The sequence below is a fragment of the Canis aureus genome, chromosome 2 (assembly GCF_053574225.1).
Source record: "Canis aureus isolate CA01 chromosome 2, VMU_Caureus_v.1.0, whole genome shotgun sequence".
Taxonomy (NCBI): Eukaryota; Metazoa; Chordata; class Mammalia; order Carnivora; family Canidae; genus Canis; species Canis aureus.
Window position 1 is genome coordinate 71,148,600 of NC_135612.1, and position 23,376 is coordinate 71,171,975.

At 57.7% G+C, this 23,376-nt stretch overlaps 1 protein-coding gene across 1 annotated transcript; it reads left to right on the plus strand.

Annotated features, from left to right (window-relative positions):
- Positions 1 to 11,818: 11,818 nt before the first annotated feature.
- On the plus strand, positions 11,819 to 16,022 carry MSX1 (msh homeobox 1). The gene is made up of 2 exons (XM_077878597.1): positions 11,819 to 12,505; positions 14,812 to 16,022. The coding sequence occupies exons 1-2, from the start codon at positions 12,037 to 12,039 to the stop codon at positions 15,252 to 15,254; spliced, it is 912 nt and encodes a 303-aa protein (XP_077734723.1). The 5' UTR covers positions 11,819 to 12,036; the 3' UTR covers positions 15,255 to 16,022.
- Positions 16,023 to 23,376: the final 7,354 nt, after the last annotated feature.

Consider the following 23,376-nt stretch of genomic DNA (forward strand, 5'->3'; position numbering starts at 1 on the left):
ACCCTCCAGGAGCTGAGCGGCCTGGGGCCACTTCCCATCATCTTTGTCTCCTCTAAAATGGAGAGCACAGGGCAAAGCCCCATGTGGTCAGGAGGATTCAATGAGATGGTGAGTTCAGAGCTTGCACAGTAAGTTTCGTGGTAGCAATCATTATTCCGTTAATACTCTCCTCATGCCTGAGGTCAGAGGCAAACCCAGGCCACCAAGCCCTTGCCTTCGACACAGCCTCTCAATGCCTGTTTTCTCATCTATGAAATGGGTTCATGGTGCTTGAGTTTAAGGGGCACATTCACTGAGGTGATAAAAGTGCTTAATGCAGAGCCAACATCACTGCCTTCTCCCTCCACTGCCGCCTTTGCATGGTGAGGGTGAAGTCCACATGGCAGTCCAAAGAATTCTTCCAAATTTGCCCTTCAGGATAGAAAGTCCACCATACATGCTCGCAGGCGACCAATGGCTCCATGAATCACTGCCCAGCCCCAGGAGAGTCTCAGGGAGAGTTTTTCTGTCTGCACTCAGAAAATACAATGAACAACCCTGCCTGTGAAGAGGGGAGGGGTGTGCTGGGTTGGTTTTGTTTTTCTGGAAGGTTGTAAACACAGGATAATGAGAGCTTGAGAAGGCAGCTGTAATAACTGTTATTGCCTGAGAAATGGACCCTGGAAGCCCCACACTGTCCCATACTGCCCTCCGGCCAGAAGTCCAGAGTGTCTGGCAATGCCAGAAGGCAGGCCGGGTTGCTGTGGAGCCGTGGGCTCACCTCCCTGGCCTCTGCACCCTGCACATCCTGTCCCTTCCCATGTCCCTGCCTCTATTTACTCTTCTTTTCTGAACTGGCTTATTCTCCTCTACCTGGCATGTCCAAACCCTGTTCGATCCTCCAGGCCCACACCTCACAGGCTGCCTGGGTCCCAGGGTCCTCCTTCAGGGAACTGCTTGGCATCTGAGAAGGAGCCACATGATTTGAACATGCATGCCAGTCCAGAGCTGGTCTGAGGGTATTGGCCTACAAGCTGCCAGCCTCTGGATGGGGATTTGAAGCAGGACCAAGTGAGTTGTCTTGGGAATGAGAAAGAGTTCCCCAGCTGTGCAGCATCCGGACAAGTGTCTTGGCTTCTCTGGGCCTCAGCCTTTCCACCTAGAAAAAGATTCAAACATCTCCTGGTCAGCTCAAATAGTCATTGCAAGGCTCAGGTAACATGTGGGATGGAAAGGTGGCTGTATTTTCGGGGAAGTGCTATAGAAAGTCATCACCGTGGCCATTCCTGTTGCATCACTCCATTGCATGACAGGAATCTTCCTGAAAGCCCACTGACCTCTTTTAGTCAGAAAACAAGTTTTACCTCTGGCCTCCTCAGTGCCAGGTACCGTGCCAAGTACCTCACATGCTTTATCTTGTGTATTCCTCACAACATAAGGTGGGTCGACAGACAGGTGAGGCCCATTTTACAGATAAGAAAACAGAGATATAAAGAGGTCAGCAACTTTCTTAAAGCCACAGCGAGTATGTGGGAGATTTTTTTTTTCTGTCTGAAAATCTTTCCTGAGCATCTGCTATGTGCTGGGCCATGTGCTTGGTGCTGGAGACACAGCCATGAAGAAAGCAAGTATTTGCCCTATGGGGTTTAATGTGAAGGGGGAGAAACATAACAAATAAAGAGAAATAATAAAATATCGAATGGCAATGTGTGCCATGGAGAAAAATCAGCAGGATAAAGGGACTGACTAAGGGAGAGTTATAGTACCTGAGAGAAGGTGGTGGAGGGAGCCTGCTCTGAAAAAGTGGCATTGCAGCAGAGATCTGGGAGGAATAGAGGGATGAGCTCTGAGGATGTCTAAGGGAAGAGAATAAGGGGCAGAGGGAACAGCCAGTGCACCCGAGGCAGGAGTGTTTGGACAACATCGAGGAGCCAGGATGTCTGTAGGATTGCCAGGTATCAGCGGAGAGGGAGTGGTAGGGAGGTAGGGTTGGGAGATGTGGGGAGAAGGAGATGGATCCTACTCAGGAGTCTGCTGACTCCATAGCACCACTACCTCAGGGCTGGGCCCCTCCCTGCCCTGCGCAGGTGCAGGACCCTGAGGCCGAGCTGGGAGCTATGCTCAGGCTCTGGTGGGGACTGGAGGGACACTTGGGGTCCCAGGGCTGGTTTGGGATGCTGGCTCTAGACACTGGCCCATCTAAGTCACTGTCCCTCTCTGGACCACCTCTTCCTCATCTATTTTAAAGGGCACATTAGTACCCGCGAGACGGGGTGGGGTGGGGCTGGGGGCGCTGGATGTGATGGCAGGAACACACTGGCCAAGCACCCAGACTCTTACACTCAGCCCTCGGGGCTGTGTCAGGAACAGTTCCAAACGCTTCAGAGGTGTTCTTATTCAATTAACCCTCACCCAGAACGAGAAAGGGAGGCAGGAGAGGGTCAGTAACTTCTCGGGCTAGGAGCAGACTGTGGAGACTCCTCCGCCTGTCTCCTACTCCCCTCCCTCCCGTCCCCCCTCCTCCCCTCCTCTCCCCTCCCCTCCCCTCCTCTCTCCTCCCCGGCCCCATCCCTAGCCGGCCTCCCCTTACCTGGCAATCACGCTCCCCGCTGGCTCCGGTTACTGGAGGCCCTGAGGGGTCTGTTTAAACAAGTGTGTCTGAGCAGGAAAATCAAACAGACAGCGACCCTCCGGGGCCGCCGCGGGACCACCGCCGGGGACTACCCCTGAACCTGATAAGGCCAGATCTATTTTCACTTAATTGGGCTGCGGCCAGGGGCCCACCTTTCCATCAGATAGGAGGTCTCCCCAGGGATGGAAAGGGTCCCCTGGAGGTAGGGCTGTCGTGCTCCCCCGGCTGGGGAAGGAGATGCCCCACGGGGGTTGGGGGCACGCACCGCCCGCTGGGGAGGTGCCAGGAGAGTGCTGGCTCCTGCCTGAAAGGTTGGGGAGGAGGCTGTTGGGAGAATTCTCCTCCTCCCCAGAAAGGCTCAGGGACAAGAATTGAGCTTTAGGAGAAGGGTGGGGCCTGTAGATGAATGCCGCAGGGCCACATCCTCCCAGCTGCAGGTCTCACAGTTGGTGCTCCCCAGCGCCCAGGGGAGGGCTGCGGGGCCAGGGCGCACCGCTGGACTTGGGAGTCCATGCTGGCCTTTCTGGGTGACCTCAAGCCGCTGTGTGATCCCTCTGGGCTTCAGATGCCTATCTTCAGAGGAAGAGGCAGCTAAAACTCCCCTTCAGGTTCAAAGGGGGGATTTAAAGGCGGCAGAGCCAGCCACTGAGGAGGAGTAACTTCAGTGTCCTTTTAAAAGCGTCATTCAAGAACTATTTGATCGGCACTAAGATGGACTGTCTTTATACTTGACCCCAAGTTTCAGCTCTCTGGCCTTATCTCCTACCCAAGTGCAGCTGGCCCAATACGTGTGTGTGTGTGTGTGTGTGTGTGTGTGTGTGTGTACACGCACAGGCTCTGGGCTAGGAGTCTGGCTGGTGCTGAAGATCTGTCACCGGCTAGTCACCCATTCATTTCTCCTCTGAAGCATCCCATCTTTAAGCCAGGCCCTGTGCTAGCCCTGGGGGCCCACACAAGCTTGCTATGGGAAACTAGACCCATGCCCTCAGCAGTGGGGGGTGAGGAGGGTGGGGGGAATCAGAACAGGGGCAGCTGAAGCACCATACCCTGTGGATGGGCAAGGCTTTGCAGCCTTCTCTACCCTTCTCCCGTCAGGGAGTCCAAGGCAAGGATCTCCAAAGTAGGGTACATCTGTGCTTGGGGTGCATTGAAAATCCCCTGGTGTGCCAGGAGAAATCTTAAAACACTTCGTGCCTTTATGTTGGTGTTTGCTTGTGTAAACTATTTAACTTGTTTCCCCATATGTAAACTAGGGACAAAAACAGAATTGCTGAGGCACCTGGGTGGCTCAGTGGTTGAGCATCTGCCTTTGGCTCCGGTAGTGGTCCCTGGGCCCTGGGATCGAGTCCCACATCAGGCTCTCTGAAGGGAGCCTGCTTCTCCCTCTGCCGATGTCTCTGGCTCTCTCTCTGTGTCTCTCATGAATAAATAAATAAAATCTTAAAAAAAAAAAAAAACCCGAGTTGCTGCCAGGATTAAAAGCGTCAAGATACTCAACCAGCTCAGAACAGTGCTTGGCGATAGTAATTGTCAGTATGTGTTACCTACAATTAACAGGACTTATTCCCCATCCTGGCGGTCGCTCTTCAGTTTTCCAGTTTCCTTGGACTCAGATCCTCCTCATATAGTCTCAGGGAGCACCGCAAAGCGGGATCTATTTACCCTGATGCAGGAATCGGGGTCCAGGTAGGCGCTGTCCACTTGGTGGGTCACTGGCAGGTGGGGACAAGACCCGAAGTCCGGAGGGGAGTGGCTCTCAGGAGTCGTGACCTCACCCCCTCAGCGCGCACCCGGAACCTCTCTGGGGACCCCGCCACACACCTTGACCACGCAGTGGACAATGCAGCCCCAAACCTGCTGGCGGTGGAGGAAAACAGAACTGGACCCAAGCTTCCACAGTCCCCCTACCCCGTGCCAGAGGCTGGGGGGTGGGGAAACACCAGAGAGTCCCCCTCTCCCCTGACAACTCGGCCTGAAGCGTGTGACTTCAACTCCCCAAATCTCAGTTTTCTCATCTGGAAAGAGGGATGCCCACCTTGGGGACTGTTGTGAGAAGTAACTGTCAGGACGCATTTGAAGCACCTACACACAGTCGGTGCTCAGAGCAGGTTCCCACCACCACCTGCCACTGTCTCCTCCCCAGGAGGTGGGGAAAGATGAGCAAACGAGGGACCCGCATTTTAGTGCCAGTCTGGGCCTCAGCATCCCTGTCTATGCAACACAGGTGTTCCACTCCGCACTGTTTGAGCACTTACTGCATTCTGGAGGGTTCCCAGCCACTGCTTCCCCCAGCCCTTCACTCCACCCAGGAAGGCAGCTGCGACTCTGGGAGCACCCCAGCTCACTTCATGGGGTGAACATCCTGGTCCCAGCTCACAGGCAAGGAAAGGGAGACTCCAGGATCTCAGAGGCCTGAAGAAGGGAGGGGAGTACAGGGCAGAGGCCGGTTGCTGTCTTTTCCAGAGAGCTGAGATTTGATGTGGAGAAAGTGCAAGAGAGTCAAGATTCTGGGGGGAGGGGTCTTAGCCTTGGAAGGGGCAGGCCAGGCCAGGATGGAAAGGCCAGGTGGGATGGGGTCTAAGTGGCCTAGGTGTCCCTCGCTGGGTCCAGAGCTGAGCAGGACCACTGGCCTCTCTGCAGGGCAGCATATCTGCCACAATCCTTTCCTATCCTCCCCCCTGACCTTAGGAGGAAGATATGTGGTGCAGCGCACAGTCCAGATGTGGAAACTGAGCTTCAGAGGAGGGATTACTAGCTCGAGGCCATTGGCAGGAGAGGCAGGAGACAGGGCAGGGAGGGACTCTTCCCCTTGCTCTTGAGGTGCGAGTGGCTGCTCCAGAAATCAGACGCTATCTGCAGAAAGAACTGGCGGCAGTTGCATTAACTTCGGAGTGACTTGAGGGCAGTAATTCTAACTGAATCATGGGCGGGGTGGAGATGTGAGAGAGACTTCGTCTGATAAAGGGACAGACAGGCAGGAGAGAATAGAGATACAGCACTGGAGAGAGACAGAACCACAGACAGAGATCAGAGAGAGAAAGAGCTAGAGGCTGGGAGATCCACTCAAGAAGACCAAGACAGAGACCCATCTGGAGAGTGAGAGAGAGAGAGAGAGAGAATGAGAGAAGGGAAAGAGTGTCAGACGCCAGGGAGCCAGGGGAGAGAGACTACCGAAAAGAGGAATGAAGTGGGAGTTGGGGTGGGAGGGGGCCCGTGGACTCCCCCAACCGCGTTCTCCACCCCTCCTCCCAGAAGGGGCTTCTTCCCTGATGTTAGGTGGGGGGCCTTGCTTCCAAGGGCCACTCCCTAGGCTCCCCTCACTGCTCTCTTTTCTGGTGTCAGCTTTGGACTTCCTCAGTACCCCAAACCCACTTTCCATTTCACTTAATATTTAGTCTCTCAGAGGTTCCTGGATCGCCGGAGGCTCTGGCTGTCAGCATTGGCTGTGTGTGGTGGCTGTCACCCGAGTCTCTCTTTGCCTAGGCTTCTCTGCCTTCCTGTATCTCTTGTTCCCTGTCTGGGTCTCTCTCTTGGTCCCTTAACCAGCTTTGCAGAGCTGGGGGTGAAATCCGAGGGTCCCTACCAACACAGGTACCTTGGGCCTCCCTGGATCTTCTTGCAGGGGAGGAATCCATTAACCCAGAGGAAGGCCCCAGTGCCCCCTTCGATGCCAAGTGCTTGCAGCCCGGGGAACCTGCCACTGCTTGGTGAGCAGGAGCTGCAAGGGCGCATCCCACTGTCTCTGAACGTGCGCCCATTTTAAATTGGATAAACCGAGGCTCAGAAAAACTGACCCTCAGCCTTCAGCTGCTGACAAGTCTGGCAGTCGGTGTCTGTTTTCTCGCAAAGACCTGAGATCCTGGGCATTTGATACATGCATAGAAAAACTGAACAGTCTTCAAGATTCTCAAGTAGGTGGTAGGCAGGGGGAGGAGAGGAGCAGGAGAGAAGTGGACTCTGTGCTGAACCCAACACCCATTTTGTGGATTGGGGGCGGGACTCGGAGGAGGTTCCGCGGAAAGCTTCTGGCATCTGCGGTATTTCAATGCGTTCATTTCGTCTCTTGAAAGCGCAGTGAGAGAGATCGCTTCCTGCAGTGTAAAGAGAGATCGCTTCCTGCGGCATTTCGGGCATTTCGGGGTTCAGACCCACCCGCGTCCAGATCCGGGGTTGGGCCACCACCAGCCGGCTGTGTGACCCTGGACAAGACTCTTTACCTCTCTGACTCTGTTTTCTCATGTGGAAGGCGTTGGGGGGGGGGCGGTTGCGGGGGAGCCTATAATAGTGCCTCTCTCTCAGGGTAGAGAGGATTAAATCGGATAAAGTTTTTGAAACCTCTAAGGAGAGGCCTGACACCCAGCTCAACAACAGAAGTCAGTTCTCTTCTCCCCCCTGCCTCCAATCCCCTAACCCTGGCCGGAACTGAAACGGGGCGCCCCGCGGGCTGCGCAGCGCCCGGCGGGGAGGAGGGCGAGCCTTCCTCGGCCTGGGGTGGGCCGAGCCAGGATGGAAGACGTTGGGTCGGCCCCCGGAGCCTCGGGGTCTGCCTGACATCTCCAGGCTTAAATAACCGTGCGCCTTTGTTATTCGTCGGCAGCAAAGTGGTTCGTTACGCCTGATTGGTCTAATTGCTTTGAAATGGGATATATTATCTATAATTATAGAGCTCTAGGAGGAGCCGGCCGGCCTCCGCTTTCATCTTCCCCGAGTGCACCCTCATGTCGCGATCACATTAATTTGGGCCATTTGAAAGGGGGCCCCCTCTCTCCCCCGCGGATCCAGGCCCCCTCACCCGCTTCCGAACTTAAAGACACAAGGAAGCCCCAGCCCGAGCGAGGGGAAGCCGGAGTGGGGGAAGGGCGGGAAGGGGGTGGGAAGCGGGGAGTCGGATCTGGCTGCGTCTTCCCGGCTGGGTGAAACCCACCGCGCTCGGGGTTCCACCGTGCAAGCCGGACCCACTTAAGACGGAGGAATTCGCAAGAAGGAGAAAACACTTTTTACAAGTAGCTTTTTTTTTTTTTTTTTTGACTTCGCGTTAAGGAAGGGCATCTATCTAAACTCTTACAAGGCTTAAGTTCTGCCCAGGTCCCAGGAAAGCAGAAAACATTTTGATCTGGATCCGTGCTGTGGATATTCAGTCAGGAGCTGAAGACTCCCTGGAGTTCCCAGCTCTTCAGAGTTTTTCTCTGGGAAGCTGTGAAATCCTCCCGAAGGAGACCGTCAGCGACTCCCAGACAGTTTCCCAAACCTCTGACTCCCAGCCGCTCACTTCTAGGCGACAGAGGCCAAAAGACTGGAAGGCGCGGGGCTGGGAGGCCCCCTCCGCAGGTCGGAGGATCCCGAGTTCGTGCTTTCTGTCTACCCATCAACCCCCCCGCCCCAACCTCAGGACAAAATACCTCCTCTCTCTCTCTCCCTTCGCCGCCCTCCCGGAGATTGGTGAATTCCCACCAAAATAAATCGTTCCGGGTAATCGGTTTTCATAGCACATTCATTCTATTAAAGAGGACTGTTTGGGGCTCGCTAATTGCCGGGGGATCCCACTGAGCTGCACATTTTTAAAAATGCACGCGGGATTCCTGGGTCGAGGCCACAAAATGCATTGGAAAGGGGGGGTGGAGGGGGCGTAAACAAAAACCCGACGGAGGCCACAACGAATGCCCAAGTGAGGGGCTAGCCTGCAGGCTCTTCCAATCCTTGCGGCAATACCCAGATAGTGACAGCGCTCTGCAAGATAGGATCTCTCTACAAACTAGTCTCTGCCTACGAAGGGGGAGTTTAAAAACACCACCCTCCCTCCACCGCCGCACACCCTCCTAAAATAGACTTTGGAGGGAAAAGACCTAACCCACCCTCAGTTTAGTTGCCCAGAGAGAGGACGCCAGGCAGTCCGTCTTTAGGATCCTAAACGCCGCCGTGAGCCGCTTTGTTGGGGGACGGAGAGTGCTTTAAGACTCCCCGAACCCCGGGAGGATGGAGCTAGGCGCGAGGGGAGGGGAGCGGAGCGCGCGCGAGGATGCTAGCCGAGCACCAGCCCCGGGGCTTTATCTGCCGCGGGCCAGCCCTGCCCTTGCCAGGCATGAATTACAGCCCGGCTTTCTCCGCGGCTGCAGCTAGAAATGCCGGGGTAGAAGCGCCTGGGGGTTAGTGCCGGCGGCGAGATAACGGGCGCAGCAGCCCCCCAGCCCTGTAAGCATTAGAAACCCACCAACCGGGAAATCCGGAAAGGCCCTGGCAAGGAAAAAAAAAAAAACCAAACACACACACACACACACACCCAAAACTCGCGGAGAATGCTCCCTCGCGCCGCCCCAAAACTTGTGCCTCTCCTCCCGCGGGCGCCACAAGCTCGGAGAGACGCAGGGACGTTTTGTTTCTTTTCCCTAAATCCCTTCGCGGAGACCGCGGGCATCTCTGCGCCGCAGCTCAAGGGCAGATCCGCGCAAGAGCCGTGCGCTCTCTGAGCACGGACTCCACGTGGGCTCTGCCCTGAACCCCTTTGCCTCTCCAGACACACTCTTCTCGCCTTGCAAACACATGCACCCGGCTAGCAGACGCGAACCCAGACCGAACCTCAAAAGATAGCATGGGGTTCCGGACGGGCTCGGGGTGCCCAGGGGCGGGCGGCAGGGCCGGGGGCTGCGGGCGCAGGCGGTCTGCTCCCAGGAGGCGAGGGCGCGACTTCAAGGGCCCCTGCGCCGGCTGCTGCCTTTGATCGGGCCGCCGCTGGCGCCTAAAAACAACATCCTCGTCTGCCTATTAGGCGCGCTGAGGGATCGTGACAGATTGTTTATCCCCGCAATTAGCGATGCGGCCCTTCTCCCGCCGCCCGGCTGGCCGGGCCTCGCTGCGCCGCCTCCGGTGACAGCCCTGAGACCCCTCTGCGCCGCGCGGCCGCCTCTGGGGTTCGAGCCCCTGCTCTGCCCCGAGCCAGAGGTTCTCGGCTGCCGGACTCCAAGTGGCTCCAGAGCCCCTGAAGTTGTTTTTACCGATGCATATTTTTTTTCCCCCTACGAAGGACGCTCTTAGTTACATCAGGTTCTCAAAATGATGTGAGAGTCAAACATTTTGAGATGGGAGATGGTAGTAGAACAAAGCAAGCCCCCGGCAGAGAGACACGCTGCTCGCTTTTGACACAATGACCTAAAAAGCCAAGGGCTCTCGGTTGGTTTCCTCTCCCCCTATAACCCTGGTGTAGAGCGAGATTCCAGCTTGGTTGGCTGTGGGGTGTTGTTACAGCGACAGATAAATTAAAAATGCATGCAATAAAAGTCCGCTGTCCTGGGCCGGGCTGCTAGCAGGGGGTTCGGCCTACAGCCTTCCTGAGCATCTGTTCCGTCAGCCCTAAAATGGGTTGTACGGCCTCCTCTCCTTGCACCCCCAGGCGTAGTTCCCGGGCCTCGGTTTCGCTGTCTGGTGGAAGAACTCTCTATTCATCCTGTCCCTAACCCCCACCCCTCCAGGGGTCCAGGGAGTTTAAGATAGGCCGGGTGGGTTCACCGCGCCTCCAGCTGGGCCCCACCGGACCTGGGGGCCCCGAACCCTGCCCCACGCTTGCGTTGCAGTCTCGGGTGAGTAAGGAATCTGGAGACGCGGGGTAGATGTCACAGATGCGAGTATTCCTGAACCCGCCCCAAGGCCTGCACGTATCTCTGGGGCCTATGGACAGATGTAAGGCTGCCGATCACCCTGGCGTCCGCAGCCCGACCCCTCCCGCCAGACCCCGGACGCCGTCAGGGTAATAAAGTTCCCGCTCTAGCAATTCATTTTCCTTAATCTGGACGCCCCTAATCTACAGCTTTTATTGGGCCCAGTTAAAAGGCGAGGGAATTCGCTGTCCCTCCGCGCTCGGATAATTACCCCTAAATGGCCGCGGCAGCCCCTTGTGTTTCCTGGAGATTAGAACCCCGCAGCCATCAATGGTCGGTCCCGGTGAGCCGCCAATCACCGCCGCGGGCTCCCCGGGAGCCGCCGGCCTGGGCCCCGGGATAAGAGGCCATAAAGAGTTGGCGCAGAAAACCCCCGAGCCCCGACCCGACTTTGCATAGATCTCTAGTCTCCCTATACTTCCAACTCCTTTTCCTCCATTTTTTTTTTTTAAGCAGGAAAAAAAAAAAATCACGTTTCCTCCGAAACTGGCAAAATAAAAGTTCTCAAGCCCAGCTACCAAGGATCCATCCCGGGAACAGTCTTCCTTTGCCCCTGCCCCCTCCCACAAATGCGCCTCCCCACTCCTGTACCATCCTGGACGCAGAGACAGGGACGTGTTTTTGTTTCCGCGGACGCTCCGAGGTCACGTTAAGGCCAGACCAGTGTTTTGTTGACGTTTCTGCTGGTTTTATTTCAATAAGTTCTATATCAAAAGGACCCGGCGGCTCCTTTCCCCCAGCTGGTCGCCGCTATAGGTGTTGTAATCCTCCCAGGGAAGCTCACAGCGGGGGGAAAAATACACATCATGAATGAAAAATCTATTACCGACCCCGGATAATATTATGTATTTTTATCCTTAGCATCCCTAGCGCCACAGGAGAGTGGCTTCTTTTAGGCAAACTTCAGTCCAGCGCTTAGAAAGAGACAAAGGCCCACTTTTTTTTTTTTTTTTACGCAGAGGTAAAGTTTGGAAGATTGAAACAGGAAGAAAATAAGGGTGTGTAAAAAAAAGAAAGAAATTAACAGTCTGTCTTTCTACTAGAGTAAAGCAACCATGCGGATTTTTTAACCTATAAAAGAAACACGGACGAAATGCCTCATCTGAAATGATCGTGGTAGAGAAGACGGGAGGCAGGTAGCGGAGGGGACAGAGCAGCCCCCGCGGCCGCCGACTGCAGAGCAAGGTAAGGGGCGCCTCGGTAGAGAACCGGGGAAGCAGTAGAGGAAACCAGGAGGCGTGGGAGAGGGCGGTGGGCAGAAGCGAAGTCCCCCGGGAACAGAGAACACTGGAGACCCGCAGGGGCCGCGGGAGAGACCGGCGGCCCCGGCTGCAGCGCCCAAGAAAGTTTCTCCCGCGCCCCCCCCGCCCCCGCCCTCCGGGGGCCCGGCCGGGTCCCGCGCGCCCCGCGGCCCAGGGCGCCCCGGGGCCAGTGCGCACGAGCGCTGCCCAATGGCTGGCGCCGGGCCCGCCCCCTCGCGCGCTGATTGGCCGCCGCCGCGCTGGCCTCGCCTTATTAACAAGTTCTCTGGGGAGCTGCGGCCCGACCCGGAGCCGGCGAGCGCGCCCGGGAGCTCGGCCTGCGCCGCGGCGCCCGCGGACAACCAGGCCCCGAGCGCCGGAGCGGGCCTTCTGGGGAGGGGCGGGAGGCGCGCGCGCCAGGGCCCGCCCGGCCAGGGCCCCGGGCGCTCCCACCGGCCGGCCGCGCTCCCCGCCCGCCCGAAGCCCATGCCCGGCGGCTGGCCCGTGCTGCGGCTGGAGGGGGGCCCGGCTCTGCATGGCCCCGGCTGCTGACATGACTTCTTTGCCACTCGGTGTCAAAGTGGAGGACTCCGCCTTCGGCAAGCCGGCGGGGGGAGGCGGGGGCCAGGCCCCCAGCGCCACCGCGGCCACGGCGGCCGCCATGGGCGCGGACGAGGAGGGGGCCAAGCCCAAAGTGTCCCCTTCCCTGCTGCCCTTCAGCGTGGAGGCGCTCATGGCCGACCACAGGAAGCCCGGGGCCAAGGAGAGCGCCCTGGTGGCCTCCGAGGGCGCACAGGCGGCGGGCGGGTCCGCGCAGCCCCTGGGCGCCCGGCCCGGCTCTCTGGGAGCCCCGGACGCGCCGTCTTCGCCGCGGCCGCTGGGCCATTTTTCGGTGGGAGGACTTCTCAAGCTGCCAGAGGATGCGTTGGTCAAAGCCGAGAGCCCCGAGAAGCCCGAGAGGACCCCGTGGATGCAGAACCCCCGCTTCTCCCCGCCCCCGGCCAGTAAGTAGCCAGAGCCCGGTCGGCGGGGGAGGGGGCCGGGCGGGGGCGCGGGGCCCGAGGGCGCCAGGCCGCGCGCCGGCGCCTGCTAGTCTCCAGCGGCCGCGTACCTGCCGCTGGGTCCCTGGAGGCCGTGCTGCGGCTCGCTTGGCGGGGAGGCACGGGTTACCCCTCTCCCCTCTCCCCTCTCCCCTCAGCTAGGGGGACGGAGGCCTGGCTGAAACCCAGCTCTCGGTCCGCTTTCGCGGGCTCCTCGCCTTGGCCCGGAGGGGACGCTGCGGGTGGGAGTCAACTTGGAGGACCAGGTGTCCGGGCACCGTCTCCTTCAGCCCTCATCAAAGGACCCCGGGAGTCCCCACTTCCCCATCTGCCCCTAAGCCCTGTTACTCCGCCGTTATCCCTACGGGTGGGTGCAAGTGGTGCGGACATCTTCCCTGCGCGCAGAGTTTCACTTTCTCGTAGAAGAAGACTGTCCCCCCCTCCCCCCCGCATTCAAGTATCTCTTTGCCCAGAGGTTCTGAACCTCTTGCAAAGTTCCCCCTTCAAGTTTCGGGCAGATACTTAGTGCTCGCGGGGGCTGGGCCCTTTAGTGGGAGGGGGCGGGGCACCAAGTCAATTAGTGGGAGGCGCCCCCTCCCTGGCGGTGGGGAAGCTCCCAAACCTCGCCGACCGGGCCCCTCACGCGGACTCCAGCAGTCCCAGGCGCGTTCGGGGTCGTTCCAAGGCCTCGCGGCCCCCGGCTCCTCTTGCCCAGCAAACACGCTCGGAGATATTTCAGGAGCACGGGAAATTCCCAAGTTTTCCTCGTTTCCTCCGATTATTTTGCACGGCATAATAGCAACCCGAATTCAATGGCGTGATGCTGAGGAATGATTTTTATCTGGGGATTAAACGTCTTTGAAAGGCCAGCCCCTCCCTAGGCCTAATGGCTGGAGAAGTGGCCCAGGGCTGTGCTGTCGCTACCGCAGGGAGTGACGTTTCCCTGGGCGCCCGCCCCTCAGGCGGCCGGGCGGAAAGCGGGTTGGGGGCCAACTGCTTCCCGGCTCTGAATGGCCTGGAGCTGGGAAGAAGGGGGATGTTAACTCGAGGTTTCGTTTGACTCATATCCTGGTGGTCTGTGAGCCCAAAGGATCATTAAAACACACACACACACACACACACACACACACGAAAAAATGCATGCTTAGGCAAAACCCGCATGGTGAAACATTCTGGACTCGATTTCATATTTCCCAAGGGAGGCTGCTGGGTAGGGAAAGCAGCCTCTCAGGACTTGGGAATTCAGTTAGGGGCTTCCCCAGGACCCCAAAGTCTCTGCGATCCCCGTTGCCCTGGAAATAATTTGTTCTACGTTATATCTGACCATGGCTGCCGGGTGTGGCGGGGGTTGACCGGGCCAGAGGACTCAGTCTCGGACCTGTGGGAGCCTTCTGTCTTGGTGCTCTCGCAACGGCGCATCCCTGAGGTTTATTTTGAAGCCATAAGGAAAAGCCTGGCACCTTTGTCCTCTGCCAATGGAGACACAGGTTGAGCAGAAGTGATCTCAGTCTCCCTCCCACCTACTCCCATTTGTGTGTGACCAGAGGACCAAGGCACTGAGGGTGAGAGGGACCCAAGAGACAACAGACCATCAGAAGTCCCTCCACCCCCACCAGCACTTCATTTATTTGAGATATGGCAGTGGTGCCACCTTCCTGACCCTGACTGCGGATCCTTGCTCTGCCTCTGGGTCCCCTGGGACTGCCCTTAGAACCTTGTAGGAACATGCTGTTCCAAGGGAAAGAGTGGAATTTGGAGATCTGGGTTGGATGCCACGCAACGGCCTAGCCTAGCGCTGAACATTAGATGAGCACAGATAAACGTTGAGCCAACCCACAGTACTGGATTCAGTGATGCTGGGTTGGGTGCAGGGCCTTTCCCCGCAGGTTTCAGCAACCTCATTAACACCTACCGATCCTACACTTACACATACGGCCTCCGACGGAGGAGGGGACCCCCTAAGCTGCCATCTAGCATTAAGGCATCCCACCCCTTCCCAGTTAAGTTTGGGCCCTGAACATGTGCCTGTTTCACCTGGAATCTTTGTATCCTCATTTGCAAGAAGTAGACAGGAACGTCTACCCCGCGGGGTGTGGCAACTGGAGAAAATCTTTTCCAAGTGTCACCTCCCAGCGCCTGGTATCCGAGGTGCTTCACGAAAATGAATGGCCGGTATTGTTATTGACCACTCTTACCTGTGGGCAGATGACACTCCCGCGCCGCTCTCCTAACGCGCTGCCTTTCTCTCGGTGTCCCCCCCCCCCACCCAGGGCGGCTGAGCCCCCCGGCCTGCACCCTGCGCAAGCACAAGACCAACCGCAAGCCGAGGACGCCCTTCACCACCGCGCAGCTGCTGGCGCTGGAGCGCAAGTTCCGCCAGAAGCAGTACCTGTCCATCGCCGAGCGCGCCGAGTTCTCCAGCTCGCTCAGCCTCACCGAGACGCAGGTGAAGATCTGGTTCCAGAACCGCCGCGCCAAGGCCAAGAGACTGCAGGAGGCCGAGCTGGAAAAGCTGAAGATGGCTGCCAAGCCCATGCTGCCACCCGCGGCCTTCGGCCTCTCCTTCCCGCTCGGCGGCCCCGCGGCGGTGGCGGCGGCGGCGGGCGCCTCGCTCTACGGTGCCTCCGGCCCCTTCCAGCGCGCCGCGCTGCCGGTGGCACCCGTGGGACTCTACACAGCCCACGTGGGCTACAGCATGTACCACCTGACTTAGAGGGTCCCAGGGCCGCCTACCTGTGGTACCAGCTGATTGCTCCAGCCCCGGGCTCCTGCAAGCCGCAGGAGCCCTCCCCGGCGAGCTCCCCTGGTCGGCAGCGCCCGGCTCCTTCTCCCTGTAACTCCCACGCTGCTCCGGTTTATCCTCGGCTGCTCCCTGCGTTCACTCTCCGTTGTCTGATCCCCTCCCCCGAAAAGTGGCTGGAAGGGGCCCTTAACGCTCTTCTAGAAAATAGATCTACCCTTTGTATTACAGATGGAGGGACTGGGGTTAGAGAGGTGTTGACTTCCCAGCGGTCCTCAGCAGTCAGTGGTCGGACCAGCGCTAGAGGCTGCATCCTGTCCTGACACCAGGCGGGAGAAGCACTGAAAAACGCATGTTTGAAGATTTTGGAAAATAAGAACAATTGGAGGAAAAAAAAAAAAAAAAAACAGAGAGAAGAGCATGCCCGGGGAGATGGAAACCCCGGTCCATCCATGGGAAAACTTAAGAGAATTTCAACAGCAAAGCGTCTGCTTTCGGTGGGGGGGAGGGGGGATACACAGATGCGTTGCCAAGGTAGGTTGAAGGGACCTCTCTCACCAGTACCAGAAAAAAATTGTAAAATAAAATTTAAAACTCCTGTTTCTATTTAACAGTACATTTGTGTGACTCTCAAGAATCCCTTTGGAAGGGATTGTGTGTAATATACTGTATATTTGAAATTTTATTATCATTTATATTATAGCTATATTTGTTAAATAAATTAATTTTAAGCTACAAGAAGCGATCTCTTTATTGATTTAGGCTTTTATTTGAATTTTTACTTCTTGCCTTCTGTTCACATATACAATTGCTTTTCAGCATGATGGTAGTTTTACATTTGCACCTTTCAAAGGTGACAACAGGATATTCAGGATATTCGGGGAGGGGGGTGTCTTTTAGAACACGCAGGACAGATCTGCGTTAGCAAAGTCAAGTGGAGAATTGAAGCAATTACCTGGGATAATTAGGCTCAATTTTCCAATTCACTTTAAGCTGAAATCGACACTTGCTCAGGCGACCCATAACCGACTCTTTCTTTTTTCTTCCCTTTTAACCTGTCTATGAAAACAAAGCGAATCACCCAAATGGTTTGATGACTGCAGACAGCTAATCCAGACAATTCCCACCCCCGCAAACCTGTTTTTCCCACAGGAGGCCAGGTGGGGGGCGGAGGCATTGCTTTGCTTCTCTAAATCGCTGCGCTGGTGTAGGCGCCGGTTTGTGGATCTAATTTTGAGCTGCCATAATGTGAACGCCTTCACACCCCTTATTACGACCCCTAAAAACAACACTTTACTGAAAACCCAAGGCGACAGTACACTTCCCACCTTGGCGTGTCCTTTGCATGAGCCCCTGCCTCCAAACGCTCACAAACTTGGTTTTTCTTTTATATAGTAGGTTAAATTCGGGCTTCCAGGAGAATATATTTGAACGGGCGCCAAGTTTAGCCTCCTGGGGTTGGAATTCTGCAAGGATGTTGATGGCAGAAAATGATCTCTTGGTAAACAGAGCCTACTATGTTCCAGGCACCGCTCTGTTCTCTTTTGAATTGGGGGCCCTGGCTTCATTCTCCCCAGATCTGCGTGCCCCCCCCCCCCCCGCCCCGGGCCTTGCCTCGGTCGCGCACTGGCCGGCGCCTCCAAACTCCACGCGGGACAGCCTCAGGCAGCCTTTGCCACGCGAAGAGCTGTTAACACTGGAAGCCAGCAGGCCAAGGATTGTTAGAACTCCAAGTACCTGGCGTTGGACTTGGGGAGGGTGGACGTCTCCACAGCTAGAGGCCGAGGCGCAGGGTGGAAAGAAAGGGTCTGGGGCGCACCAAGCGGCTTCTAGCCCCGGGGGACCGGAGCTCTGCCTAGGAATTCCAAGAGAGCGCAGCCCCGCGCGCACGCACCCCGGCGGATGGGCTCTGCGCCGGCGCCTGCAAGTTCCGGGGTACCCTGGGTCTCCTCGATGGATCCTCCAGTCTCCGTAGCTCCGAACGTCCCATCCCGGAGGCCCGGGGCTGCAGTCCCAACATGTAATAATAATTCCCCTCCTCAAGAAAAGAAAGCAAGCTTGCTGTGGAGTGCGGCCCCGCGGCTCCAGACAGACTCCTGGGCTCCCAGATGCGCGATCGGAACCCGGATCCGGGCCTCTTCGTCCCCACGAGAGAGGAGTTAGACGCAAAAAGCTCTCAAAGTCACGTAGTCCTTTAAAGGCGCTCGAGGGCTGAGGCACATCGCTGCTTCTGGCAGACGCAGAAAGGAGTTGTTTCCCCCCTATACAAACTAAGCAGCCCGACGGTGACGGAGCGCGGGACAAACGTTCCGGGTTCCTTTCTGGAACGCCCCTGGTGATTCTCCTGTCCTGGGGATAGCATCGGACTTGAAGTCCGACGAGCCGACGCGGTTCACCCCAGCCCTGCCGCCTACTGACCGCCTGACTTTGGGTGGGGAAGATATTCCAGGTATCCGTTCCTCAGTTTTCTCATCTGCGAAATGGGCCCGGGAGTCCTTCCCCGCTCCCAGGATCTTGGGACGTGCCAACGAATCCCCGCGGGAGAGGGCGCCCGGGGAATAGGGGTGGGTCTGAATTTTCTCATTCCCCGCAGCCCTGGAGTTTTTTAATCCAGCGCGGGTAGGGAAATGGTGGGGGCAGGATCAGGTGTCTCCTCTGGTTCGGACTCCCGGGCCTCCTGCCTCCTCCAAGTTTGGCAATTTAGGGTCGAGGCAAACTTAGAGCAACATAATTGCAGTAATGAGCAACGGCTCGCGCTCTGCAGACGCGCCGCGGCTCCAAAGAGGCGGTAGCTGCAGGCGAGGCGGGCGCGCCCCTTCCCCCCACCCAGCACCTCAGCCCGGTGGAGGAGGTCGCCGGCCCCGGGGACCCTCGCTCCAGCGCGCCTCCGCCCGCGTCGCCGCCTTGGGTCCGGGTTTCCCTCCACTCCTGTGACATCCCCCACCCCGAGTTTTCCCATTTTTGTTTTTTTTCGTCTAGCTCTTTCTTTCCTCCTTTTTGTTTTCGAATTCCCTTTCTCAGTGCAGCATGTACACAGAAGGTGCCCAATAAATGTTTGCTGGATCGGAGCGGCGCCCTGCTGTGCGGGGAAGACTCCGGGCCAGATTCCACTAGGTCTGGTGCCACGCTTCGGTCTCAGCCCGGTCCTCCGAACTCAGCTGCTCGTTTATCAGGCGAGGGCAGAGTGGGCAGGGGGTTCCCAGGCCTGGTCCTTTACGGATCAGTTTCCTCCTTTGGCAGGAAACACCGGATCATTCACTCCGAGTCACCACCTACGGCGCCCAGAGGAATTCCTGGGCCAGCCGCCTCCCCCGCGCCTCCCAACAACCTCATAGGATTTTTTTTTTCTTTTAAGAAGGGGTATATGGCGGTCCAGAGAGGTTACATGATTTCCCAGAGTCACACAGCCCATAAGGGGGGGGGGGGCAGAGATTCGAAGGCAGAATACACGCGGGGACGCACGCCTTGCCCACACTGCCCAGCCCTCTGTCGTTGCGGGTCACCTAGTGCCTCAACGGCTCTTTGGGGCTGGAAGAGGCCCACGGAGCGCGCGTATTGCTGCGAAACCGGCCCCAGCTCCACGAATTTAACTCCTTCGTGCTCTGACCACGAGCAAGCCCCGTCCCTCGGGGAACAAAAGGGGCATCTCCCCTGCCCCGCGAGCTGTCTGGGAAGGCATTTTCGTTTTGTCTGGGGAGGAGGCAAGGCTTAATCTGCAAGCTCAGCTTCTGACCACGCAGGCTGGACCGAAAAGGCCCAAGGTCCGTGGCGTGGAAGCCGGGGTCGGAGGGGTGGCTGCGCGGCAGGGGCCCGGGGCGCTCGGCTCCGCGCGGGGCTGGGCGGGGCGGGGGTGGGGGCGCCGGGCGGCCGCGGATCTGCCCGGCTGGGGTGCGGCCCGGAGCGCCTTGTGTTAGGGCTCGCGTCTCCGCTCTTGACCCCGGGGTTGAAGGCCCAGGGCGCGCCGGGGGCCCCGTGGAGACAGTTACTCAGGAGGCGGGGACCTCGAGTGCGAATCCTACGGGGCCGCGAGGCCGGCGGGGTCCCGTACTGAAGGATGCCCGCCGTCGTGACCCGCGGCCCGGAGGTGAGCCCGGCCTGCGCCTCGCCTGGAGCCCTCGGGGGCGCAGCGGGAAACAGCGCGGAGAGGCTGCGGCCGCCTTTCAACTTGGCGGCTGGCGCCGGCCTGGCCGGGCCCCCGGGGCCGCGCGGCCTCCCCGGCTCCGTCCCCGCCCTCCCAGCGGCTCGCAGCGCCGCCCCGCCCCGCCGGGACACTCCCCCAGCCCGGCTCCGGCCGCTCCTGGGAACCCCCTGTGCCCCCTGCCCACGACCACCAAGTGTCCACTCTCCAGAGCACCCGCAGTCCCCACTCCACGCGCGCGGATTTCCTCCCCCGCACTCGACAGCTTCCACTCCGGCCTCCCACGCCTGGACCCCTGCTCCAGGCCTGGGAGGACCCTCGGCTCACCCGGGCCTGCCTCCTGCACAGCGCCCTCCCGCGGCCCCGCGGGCCTACAGCCCCGCTCTTCGCCGCGCAGAAGCAGGACGCCGGAGCAGGCGCCCTCCCAGACAGGCCCGGTCGGTTCGCGCGTCCTCGTCGTCCTCCTCGTCCTCGTCGCCTGCACAACGCACCAACACACACTGCAACACGCACATCTAACACAGCAGCGCAACACACGTTCAACCAAGACACACACTCAACACACACAACCAGCACACACCACCAACCGTACACCCGAAGCACGTACATGCGCAGCCAACAAAGTCACACACCCAAACAACACGTCTCAAGGAAATGCAACGTGGCACACATACCCGTACAACCAACGGACACCCAATCAAACAAAATCAACATAAGCTGCACACCGTACACACAAAACTAACACACACACATCACACACATGCCAATACACACCCAACACCCACAATCAACACACACATCTCCATAAACACACAGCTCCAATTTATAAGGGCAAACATGCAATGTCAAGGCATCACCCTTCAATGTCCCTCCTGAAGTCCTGCCACCCAGAAGCTGGTGACACTGGGAGACACACATAATCTTGGTGGGGGGAGATCTAGAGATAGGCATTGAATGAACAGGTAAACCCTGAGAAACTGGGACGCCTGGGTGGCTTAGCGGTTGAGCATCTGCCTTGGGCTCAGGGAGTGATCCCAGTCCTGGGATTGAGTCTGCATCAGGCTTCCTGCATGGAACCTGTTTCTCCCTCTGCCTGTGTCTCTGCTTCTCTCTGTGTGACTCTCATAAATAAATAAATAAATACATACATAAATAAATAAGTAAATAAATAAATGTTTTTTAAAACCCTGAGAAATTATGGACATCCAGCCACAGCAAGAGACTCCAGGCAGAGGCCTACCAAAGTCACTTGAAGCCACTCAGACTTGGACAGGGAAGCAGAATGCACAGCTCAGAGCACAATGGGTGCCTGGCCTGAGCTCCCTTACTAGAACCCTCTGGTAACTTCTGCTTTCCTTTCTCCTCCTGGGGCTCCTCCCCTGGGACCACCCCCCTCCACTCCCACCCCCTTCAGCACCCCTCCTTCTCCTGTCTCTGCAGAGTCTTAGAAGGCCTTCCTTGGAATCAGATCCCACCCGTGCTCTTGCTGGGCTGAACCCAGGTCAAGATCCAGAATGTCCATCCAGTCACCCAGCACTACCCGCCCCTCAACAGCACCCAGCTCCCCCACTGAGAAGGAGGTCCTCTGAGAAGCAGCTAGCTATCCCACCGATAAGACAGTGATGGATCGCCAGCCTGCAGTCAGACCATCTGGTCTTATGAGTCCTGGTTTTGGTACTTATTAGCTGTGTGACCTTGGGCAAGTTACTGAACCTCTCTGAGTCTCACTTTCCCCATATATAAAGTGTAGAATCGTGGTAATAGTCTCTTCCTATTACTATGCATATAAAATGAAATGCTTTGTGAGATGCTTGGCATTTGCAGCATTATACACGGGATAATGAGTACTTAAAAGAGGTGAATTTCAAAGACGTATATGTGGGCATGTGCACGTGTGCCCACACACCTTCCTGGGGACTCCAAAAGATGATCAGGCCCGCAGCTCAAACACGGGGGCTGGGATCAGATTGTGCCATCTGGGTGGTGATCTCTAGCAAGTCGCTGCGCCTCCCCAAGGCTTCAGAATCTGCCCCTAACGCCTGGCTCACAGGGCCCAGAGCATCGCGACAGGGGTGCAGTAAAAATAGGTTTTTAGCGGTAGTTAAGGCGAATTCAAAGCCCGTCCGTAATTCAGGTCCTGACTGGGGGCGGACGGAGGGATTGCCCCCGACCTGAGACTGCGCTGGTGGAGTGGCAGCCCCGAGTGGCGGCCTTTGCTGCCCCATTTACAGGCGAGGAGGCTGGCTCCAGGTGGCGCAGAAGCGGGATGGTAGCTGGGGGTGGGAGGCTGCCTCCTAGCCCACCCGTGGAAAGCGGGTCCCGACCCACACGCAGGGCTGCGGTGTGTCTGCGAGTCCCCGCCAGCGGTGGTCCGGGCTGGGGGCTGGGCGTGCGACGGGAGCTGCATTTACGGTGTTGACTCGGGGCTGGGTAAGGTGCGGTCGCCGCCCCGCGGTCCTGAGACCTCCGTGCCTCCCCTGCACCGGGCCAGTTCCCGTCTTCCCCTCCGGGACCTCTGGCCGTCCTCGCAGAGTCCTGGCCCTTTGTCTCCGCTCAGATGAGCTGCCCCGAGTGTAGGCTGGACTCTGGTCCTTTGGGATGTTATTTTAAAAGGATACCCTGTTTTCTCTCTGATGACACCCTTCAATCCCCCAGTGGCAGCTGAGGCTCCGTCACCAAAGAAACAGCTACTGTCAGGGCCACACCAAATGGAAACCACTGTTTCAGGCAAGCAGTCTGTTATGCCACCTGGTTTCCCAGGCATAGAGTAGACCTGTCCCTGCTATAATGTGACCACAACTGACGTGTGCTGAGCCCTTGCCTGCTTCAGGACCACTCCACCTGGTCCATGGGGATTATGCCAGTAAATCCACCCTACCAGGCTTGCATGCACCACTTCACAGCTGAGGAAACGGAGGCATAGGGAGATGAGTGACTCAAGCAAGGTCCCACAAGTGGTGAGAGTGGGAGCAGAGCTCCTGACCCAGGCAGCCTTTGCTCAGCTCTGTCACCTAGCCTCTCCTGAGCTTCGGATTCGGAAATGGAATCATTTCCAGGCTGGTGCAGAGAAGCTGTGGCTCACCCCACCTGGAATGTGCCCTGAGAACTCCAGAGCACAGAGCACAGGGGCGGCACGGCCACCTGCAGGCCCTTTGCTGATGGTTCCCCTGTGGCCCTCCAGCCAGAAGGTTCTGATCCTCAGAGTGCAGCGGCAGGGGTGGGGCCCGGCGGCAGATGGGGGCGTGGCCTGAGGCTGGAGGGATGGGTGGGGCTGAAGCCCAGGTGTGTTCCTGTCCTGGGAGGGTGATCAAAGGAAGGAAGGCTATGGCCACTGTGGACACGAAATTAAAAGAGATTCCTCCTTTAATCCTTTATGACTGAGGCACCCTCATTACCTCACATTACCAGTGAGGAAACCAAGGCACAGAGTGGGTGAGTGACTCGCCAAAGGTCACACGGGTGTCTATGACCAGATCTGTGTGCACCAATCACGGCTGCTGACTCCAGAGGCGTGAAGGCAGAAATTCATCCACATGCCCACGAGGGCGCTTGGAAGCTTTGACGTGCGGGCAGCAGCACGTGGCAGAAACCCTTCCAACCAGTCAAGACTGAACAGGTCGCCTTGCCCTGGGCACTGCACGCATCCCTAAACCCAGGCGGGAGTGCAGAAACCGGCTGGATGCAGGCTTACAGATGTGCTGTCGTCACCAATGGGGTCATGTACTCATTTACAGATGAAAAGACTGAGGCTCGAAGGGATAGTGGGATTTGGCCAAGGTTGTGCAGAAAGTCTGGGCAGAGCCCGCATCCCTGATTTCAGCACAGTGTTCTTTCATTAATTCATTCAACGGCGATTGAACCCACACACTAACAAATAAATATGAATTTCAGATAGAGATGCGCGTTTGCGAGGGAGAAAATGACGGGATGAGGACAGGGAGCACAGCAGGGGTAGTC

Bases quoted from the DNA above. Each gene is read 5' to 3' on its own strand.
- MSX1 (XM_077878597.1), top strand. From the start codon at position 12,037: ATGGCCCCGGCTGCTGACATGACTTCTTTGCCACTCGGTGTCAAAGTG. The intron at 12,506-14,811 runs GTAAGTAGCCAG...CCCCCCACCCAG, and splicing joins CTTCTCCCCGCCCCCGGCCA to GGCGGCTGAGCCCCCCGGCC.